The sequence below is a fragment of the Macrobrachium nipponense genome, chromosome 42 (genome assembly GCF_015104395.2).
Source record: "Macrobrachium nipponense isolate FS-2020 chromosome 42, ASM1510439v2, whole genome shotgun sequence".
Taxonomy (NCBI): domain Eukaryota; kingdom Metazoa; phylum Arthropoda; class Malacostraca; order Decapoda; family Palaemonidae; genus Macrobrachium; species Macrobrachium nipponense.
In genome coordinates, this window is record NC_061103.1 from 32,717,793 (window position 1) to 32,726,859 (window position 9,067).

General features: G+C 33.9%; 1 protein-coding gene across 1 annotated transcript; it reads right to left on the reverse strand.

Annotated features, from left to right (window-relative positions):
• Nucleotides 1-339: 339 nt before the first annotated feature.
• Nucleotides 340-8,130, reverse strand: LOC135213320 (trypsin-1-like; the record flags this gene model as incomplete). Its single annotated transcript, XM_064247300.1, has 9 exons — nt 340-612; nt 965-1,094; nt 2,072-2,208; nt 4,258-4,438; nt 4,999-5,092; nt 5,420-5,588; nt 6,444-6,485; nt 7,199-7,235; nt 8,068-8,130. Coding segments are annotated over 9 exons (915 nt in total), but the record flags the coding sequence as incomplete, so codon positions are not given.
• Between the last annotated feature and the right edge of the window lie 937 nt (nt 8,131-9,067).

Consider the following 9,067-nt stretch of genomic DNA (forward strand, 5'->3'; position numbering starts at 1 on the left):
ATAGACAAATACTTAGTGTAACCTGTGGCTTCAAACTTTCATTTTCAATCTCCAGAGCGTTATGATTTTTTTTAATGTTACTGCCCCGCCCCCTGTAGAAGAGCGTTTTTTTTTTTAGGATTTGTATGTTGAATTAGAAAGAATCATTCGCTTTTAATCACCTCTAATGAATTATTTTCATTTCCCTTTACTCGTTTTTTCATAATAGGACATTCCGTGCCATAGAAGCTTGCACTACCTGTTACATATTAATGTTTTTTTTCAGTACTCATAATCCGAAAGAATACTAGTTCTCTTTTGAAAAGTTTGATGGTACCTGGATGAAATTACACAAGGAAATTTGATGGTGCATAGATTTTATTTTTAGATGAAAGTCATTCCAAGATTTCCTATTATGGAAAAAATATGGAATAAAGGCTAATAAACATTTAAGCTAAGCTTAACCGTAAGCATATAAGCATATACAGTCATTTCTATTAACTGTTTAAAGAGCAGCCATGATCTTAACTTCTGCTTCGTCGTGGAACGTCTGTTCAGTCAATCAATGACTCTAAGTAGGACGAGCGCAATAACTGCACGCTGCTGTGTAGTTGTAGATCCAAGGCAGGTAACCTATAAAAATAAAATAAAAACAAAACTCTTATAAGGATTTAGTACTTGAATTGTAATTTAATGGTGGCATTTGTCTCAAAACGAGAATTTTCGTTTAGTTCGGTCATTGTTTTGATGTGTTTCTTGACCTAGATAATGCGGAAAAACAATTTTTTTTTCTTCTTTTGAAAAAAACGGGAAAAAGCTGTTGGTCTAAGCAACAGAGTTCAACAGTTAGGTCTAGAACTTTTTCCTATCCGAAGACATTAAAAAGATAAATTAATAAATAGTAAATCAGTTACTCATTATTCTACCCAGAGGTTCTGGGTAGTTGCCAGTTAGTGAAAATGTAATTTTAACAAACAAGACTTACGCGTGACTCTGGTGTATACCCCTGGTTTGCGGACATCTCCACAGCCATAGCCCCAAGAAGCGACTCCAATTTGCTCCATAGTGTTTACTCCAGTACTGCTTACAGTCACGAGCGGTCCGCCTGAATCACCCTGATGTTCAAAGAAAGAGTTTTAATTCTTGATGCATGCAAAATGTATCTTATGGGTCTATCAAATGCGCATTGCTTGTTACAGTAGGACTAGATACAGTTAGGCCTACATATTGCTAGATACAGTAGGCCTACATATTACTAGATACAGTAGGCCTACATATTGCTAGATATAGGTGCTTATTCGTTTGCTTTTAAAATATACGTTGTTAAATAAAAGCGAAGTATTTTCAGGCGTAAAATATGCCTTGCTCGTATCTTTTTCATGTAAGCCATCAAAATATGCATTAGTACCTACATGGCAAATATACGTTAAATGGTTATTGAAATACGCGTTGCTAGAAAAGGAACAATATTATTGATATGTCATATTCGTATTACTCAGAATATTACAAAATTTGAAAATGCATAATAACGAACAAGATTAGACATTACAGATAAAAATATTGATTGACAAGTTACTCTGGTTTCCAATATCAACTGATAAAATATCAAATGGGAAAGAATTTCACAGTTTTCACTGGAAATCAAGGTGTAGAATCTGATTCTTTTTGTACGTCAGCTCATGAAATGAAAAAGAAATAGAATTGTATATTTATTATTCAGCACTAAGTTAGGTTAAGTGAATATGAGCGATTGATATTTTGTCCCCTCTCTCTCTTACTTAAATATATTTAAGTTTTACAGTTTCACCAATAAATTTAAAGTTATTTCGATTACCAATAAGGAAACTTAAATAAAATAGAACAACTCTAGTTTGTTATACTTCGCAAATTTCTCTCTCTCTCTCTTCTCTCTCTCTCTCTCTCTCTCTCTCTCTCTCTCTCAACAATTCTTTCTGTGTTGACATTAGGACAACAGTCAGAAAACTCCTCTCTGTCTCTCTCTTAGTATTTCTTTCTGAGTTGGCATAAAAACGAACTCGGTCCGAAAACTCTCTCTCTCTCTCTCTCTCTCTCTCTCTAAGTAGTTGCTAACCGTGCAAGTGTCCTTCCCTCCTTGCTCCACACCAGCGCAGATCATGTTGGCCGTTATCCCGTTGATATAGGTGCTGCACTTCGCGTTGGTCATCGTCGGTATAGTAACTTCGTACAGGGTAGAGGGCTGGGGACCGCCTGCAAAGTATACACAAGGGTTTTCAGTTTCCATTAACATTTTCATTTCCTTGTAGCTCTGACTCAACTGGCCAAGGCCTGTCATGATGTCATCATACTAGACCTATACATGATCCCTCCTTCTTAGGTACCACGGTTTAACGGTGCATCTTGGCGGCGGATAGTACCATATAGTACCACGGTTTTGTATTAACCATAAGAAAGGGTTCAGTTTTTGTGTACAGTGATGCTCAAATCTCATGCGACATGACTCCATAGGATTTCGTTCAAAATTCACTAACTGGCAACCTAGCATGCTCCATATTTATCCTTTATTTCAATGCGAAAACGCGAGTATCGCATACGCTAAGGCCATAATATGTTTCATAAGTGTGAAATCTGTCATATATTTGAAAATTGTAAGAAAATGTCACGTGTAGCCAAATTTCAGAAAAACCCTTACGAAACATTTTCAAAACTTTCGTTCACTCATTGCTGAAGCATTTGACCAAAACGAAGTCGCCATCAAACCTCAGTTCAAATGTTAAATAAATAAATAAAAAAAATTTAACATTAATAATGCTTCCAAAGCAAACATAAAATTTGATATAGTCCTATTTGATTGTTTTTACCCTCAACGCTGAGAAAATGTAAATATGTATATACAAAAGTAGAATGCGCCCACCGATATCAACGTGTGAGGGGAGCATGTGTGACGTATCAGTGTCGGTGCAACAATAACCACCTGGTATATAAGTAGGTCTACAATGAGTAGCGACCATTAAATTATCTTGAAAACATTTACTTTATGTGTTTAAGGAATATTTGGATTTTCATACATAATTATTTGTTATCTTTCTTAATATTTCAAAACTGATAGCATACTAGCAAATATTCGCTTATTTGTCAAGGCCAAGGTGTTAGATTTCTTTACTTTACGCTTAACATTCACATCTCTATATTAACAATTTCTGGCCAGAATGCAAATGAGGTTATCTACACATTCTTGCACTTCAAGTTACCTTATGAAAGAATAAATTATACATCAAAAGCGAGCAGAAGGACTTTTAAGAAAATAATGTTGTAAAGCAGTTGAAAAACCAGTGTTCCATATGCCTTGATATTAATACTTATGATATTTTGATTATAGCCATCTTCTCCATATAACCAAAATCATCATCATCATCTTTTATTCCTCAAAGAACAGGCAATCTCTACAAATAAAAACATTAGTAAAGATTACATCTCAGAAAGCTTAGATTATTTTTCTAGGCCTATAAATCATTTTGCAACATACAGGCAGCTTAAACACAGCCTGAAACTTCAACATTCAAAGAAAACTGGTTGTAATTCATATTCCTCAAAGAACAGGTGATCTCTACAAATAAATTCATGAGTAACATTACATCTCAGATGGCTTAGATTATTTTGTAGGCCTATAAAACATTTTCCAACATACAGGCAGCTTAAACGCAGCCAAAATCTTCAACATTCAAATAAAACTTGTTTTAATTCATATTCCTACATTGAAATTGTTGTTATGACTGTTGAGCTTATTAGGTCTACTGTCATAGTGTTGCAGACATGGTTATGATGACCAGTCCGAGGTGCATGTTAAGTGTGCTTTCATTGCTGGCACCGCTAACCTTATCACACCACACTTGAACTGAGCAACGTAAAGATAAAAAAAAATCAATTCAAATCACACAAATTAAGAATTATACCAATGCATAAAAGGGATCATATCTATTTAACCATAAGGAAAATAAGGCTAGCTGTGAATTCACAAACTGTTCGACATGGATGACATTACAAATGAAAAAAAGAAAAAAAAATAGCACTACTTGGCAACATCACGTTGAGTCTGAGAATATGGACGATACAAAAATAATCATGTCGCATGAGATTTGAGCCCCACTGTACATTTTCATTTCCTTGTAACATTGCCTTAACTGACCAAGGTCTGTCATGATGTCATCATACTAGACCTATACGTGTTCCCTCCTTCGTAGGTACCAGGTCTATCTCGCCGGTGGATAGTACCATAGTACCACAGCTTTGTATACTAACCATTAGAAAGGGTTCCCCATCCGGTGGCGGTAGCGTCAACGTTTTCGTACAGATTGCTGGCAGATGGCATGCAGACGGGGGCGATCTTGTTATTAAAGGGAAATACGATGGCGGTTTTAAGTTCGATTAATGCAATGTCGTTGTCCATGCGCTGGGAGTCGTAGTCTGGGTGGATTATGATCTGCAAGAGAGAAACATTGCTTAGTTATAGGTGTACAGTGGTGAACGGAAATTTGATCGAAGTTTGATGCTTAGCATTCGTTGGACCTTTTTTCATATTCATTACTCGACAACATGCGCAGCACAGCAACGTGTATTGTAGGTTATGGCCTAAAGGATCCTTGTCGCTTCAGAGACATCAGTGATATAGGGTCATTTATTTATTCACTTTGAAAATATGAAATTTTACCCTATGGTGCTGATTTGAACGTGATAACAACAGATTCAGGCATAGATAAAAGTAGCGCATTTAGCACGTGGAGTATGATACTATATAAAGCTTAAGTTTTCATTAATTCACCGACTACATCGGTGTCTCACAAGTCACAAGTGAGTTTTCAAACATTTTATATTTTGTGATAAAATAGAAGTAATCCACCGCGCAGCTGAGAAGCACATACGACTTCAGTTTACTCTCAGCCTACGTGGTGGAAATCTTTGTCGCCATTAGTAGATACCGAAAAAGATGCTTTTGGGACGTCGCATTTAAATGAACAGTTCATTAAAGGAAATACATTATACCTGCTGAATCTCCTTGGGCTCCGTTACTGAAGTGTCAGTGGTGGATGTCCACTGGTGCTCGCCTATCACGACCAGGCTTTGGGATGGCGCTTGTCTGTCAAGTTACGAATTCGTGTTTACGATTAAAGTTGAACGCCTCATGAAATTAATTCAGTACATGCTCTTTTTTTCCTTTTTAATTATTAATTCACTTCGCTTCTTAAAAATCCATTACACGATTAAATGATATATAGAGGACGTGTAAATTCCATAACAAAAGATATTATGGAGTTGTATAGTGTATTATTTTTTTTTACATCTTAATTTTGAGGTGCAAATAATGATTACTAAATGAAATATTCTCTTTAATTTTTTTATAACACAAAAGCACGAATATAAAAAGAATTTAGCAAGAAAATAAAACATCGGCAGAAATTCTCACCCAGCGACGCAATGAGCAGCTGTCAAAACCCACTTGTTGCAGATAATCGAACCACCGCAGTAGGGTCGGTAGAGGTTGCTCTTCGAAAGGGCCACCTGCCAGGGATATTCGTTAACAAGGGCTTGTTCTCCTCCCACTATCTTTAGAACTGGGTTTTTCCTGCCACAGTCTGACGAAGGAAAACTTGGTTGTTATCTGTTTCTACCAATAATAATAAATGTTTTTTTTTAAACACTTGTAGTAGTACCCTATGCGGAGTTCTTTCAGTATTTTCCATTACCTCTTGTTACGCTCTAAAGAGCACCACATTCTTTGGAAGCCTGAATATCAAGTTAGTGGCCACCCCAACCCCTGTGGTGGGCTTGCTTTATATGAATAGGGTTCATCTTCTGGTTAATAATAGTAAAAATGATTTTTCAGCCGAGGTAAATTCCAGATAGACGTGAAAAATTCTATGGGTTTTACAATCCAGTTTTCACCCAGGCAATTTTGTTTTTATGTACTGGGAGCATAACTGTGTTTCCTATAGGTTTATTATACTTTATGACATAGGTCGCTTGTGCAGTTTTTATCATGCTGTAGAATTCGACCCTGAATAACTTAGGAATTGTGAACAAAAAACAATATACATGGGAAAGCTTTAGTGTACTGTCGCCCTATCCACTCCAACGATGCTTTTACACACACACACACCTACACACACACACAACACACCTACACACACACACACACACACAAAGAACCCTACACCCAGTCGTAAAAAAAAAAAAGTCTATCGCAAAAGTAATTCGTGACCCTTTATTCGTAATGGTAAGCTTATATTCCCAAGCATTACTTCAGGTAAAAAAGAAAAAAGAAAACATGGTATCAGCTAGAGCCTAAAAAAAAAAAAATTGATGCTGAAAAAACAATGAAAACGACTCAATTCAACTGTAAAAAAAATGTGAATTAAACTGTTTCATTAGCCAAATAAAAAGCTGTCTTTGAGATAAGATCTGAAAGCAATGGAACAGCAAATACTTACTGCAATTGTTATCAACTATTTTGGGTCCGGTGAGATTTGGGTCTGTAAAGAAAAATTAATATTTATTACTGGTTGGAAACTTTTTTTTCATTTCAGTAATATGTAAACCCAAGTTATTTATTACTATTTATTCGATTAGATTTATTCATCATTTAGTTTGTAAATAAATGGTTAAAGCAAACAACTATCATCTTGTCAAATTTATTTATTAAGTATCATTCTAATAAAATTTTAAGTCTGTTTTATTTTGAAATTAATAATAATAATAATAATAATAATAATAATAATAATAATAATAATAATAATAATAATAATAATAATAATAATAATAATTAATAATAATAATAATAATAATAATAATAATAATAATAATAATAATAATAATAATATTAATAATAATTTTAGTAATAAAAATGAAAATAAAAAGAGTGATACTAATGAAATATTACGATATTATTATTATTATTATTATTATTATTATTATTATTATTATTATTATTATTATTATTATTATTATTATTATTATTATTGAATAATACAACCTAAGGATTATATTACATTCCGTTAAAAAAGTAATAAACATTTTGTTCCCTGAACGAAATAAAATGTATTTCGAAGAATCTTCAACAGAGCAATTGGAAAGTTTAGAAATTCTCCTTCAGTGAAAACTTGTAAAAGCACAATCATAAAATATAAGCTACAGTTGCCGTTGAAGTGTTATTATTTTAAATATTCTATTTGAAATATTTACTTACCACAGTTGGTTCCTGTCCCGCCCCGTCGATGTTGCACCTGAAAAGAATTATATATATATATATATATATATATATATATATATATATATATATATATATATATCTATATAGATATATATATATATATATATATATATATATATATATGATATATATATAAATATATATATATATATATATCTATATATCTATATACTATATATATATATATATATATATATATATATATATATATATATATAAATGGAAACCCTTACACTCTCTTTTTTTTAATTAAGATAGGAAATGAAGTAAAACTCAAAACTCTTTAAGAAACGAGCTAAACGAGAATTATTGAATAAATAAAATAATCAACACGATACGCTATGTTCAAAATATAACAATACATAATCATATATGTCAAAACGTTGCAGAGTACGTATATGTTTTGTATATCTTTTTAATGTCAAACCTACCTAGACATTTTGGATTATCTTAATTAGCAGTTTAATAAATCAACATGAATTCTAATGAAGCATATATATACAAATAAGTTGGTCACAGAGTAAACTTCGATGTGAATAAAGGTTGGCCTCGCTGTCCACACCTGCGAACTGATTAATTGACACCTGTTTTTAAGTCCTGTACGGGCCATTTGTTCTCTAGTTTTCTGGCGGTATCTGGCATCTATTTAGAAATAGGTTGTCTTTTATTGTTGTCGATTTCTCTCTCTCTCTCTCTCTCTCTCTCTCTCTCTCTCTCTCTCTCTCTCTCTCTCTCTCTCTCTCTCTCTCTCTCTCTCTCTCCGATATTCAGTCCCACGTAGGGTGACTGAAGTATTGTCGTAAGAAATTATAAAGAGAGAGAGAGAGGAGAGATACAATACTTACTGATTGCTCGAACGGTGCAGGTAAATCCGTCGTTCGGTCCCAAACCTCTTGCGTAAGATGAGAGCGTTATGTCCATTTGGTTTGTGGAGCTCACTTCATAGAGGCCCGTAATAACGCCGCAGTAGCTGTTACCATTAAAAGGAATAATGTTAGAAATGTTATTAAAGCATGTCTGACGCGATAATCAATAAATATAGAGAAGCATTTGCTGCTGGTGTAAAAGCATACACAAACACTTGGAAATACAATGAAAGCAGTTCTACAATGATCAAATCATTGGAAGCAAATGCTGTTATAAGTTATTATTAATATCTGTAATTAGCAGTTCAGCAATCAACAGTATATAGTATGTATAAATAAATCGGTGCTACTTTGGTACTACGAGATGCTATAAAAAACAGTACTAAGCAATGCGGAAGCTCCTGGGGACGTCTTGTTTAGTACTAGTATATACACACACCCATTCTATATTGTGTGGTCGACAAATGATATGAAGAACCGATATCTTCGTGCAGCTGTCTACTTTACTGTTACCATGCGGACTCTAGTACTACCATTACGGACCTTAGTACTAGCACCTCGAACTAGGCTAACTTAAGCCGAAGTAGCACCAATAAATCTGTGTGCCAAACAGGACGTAAAGACTTTCGTATATATATATACGGGGTTTCAACCAACAATTACTGTTGTTCTCTATTATCAATGCTTTTATCATCATCAAAGCTCCTTTCCACGGGTACTTTACCTTTTCTTCAGAGTACCACCAACTATCTCCAGAGTGGTGCCCAAGCATTTCTGAAGAGTGAACAAGTCGCAGGATAAAGTGATTCTGGATTGCGTGGAGGTCCCCTTATGCGAGTAAAAAATAGATGAATACGTCAGTAACTCATAAATGAATAATTAGATAAATGTATAAATCATAAAGAAATATAGATAAATATATTAAATAAAATCGATTAATCAAAGACAGACCTGAATGTTTTCATGATAATGAAACAGT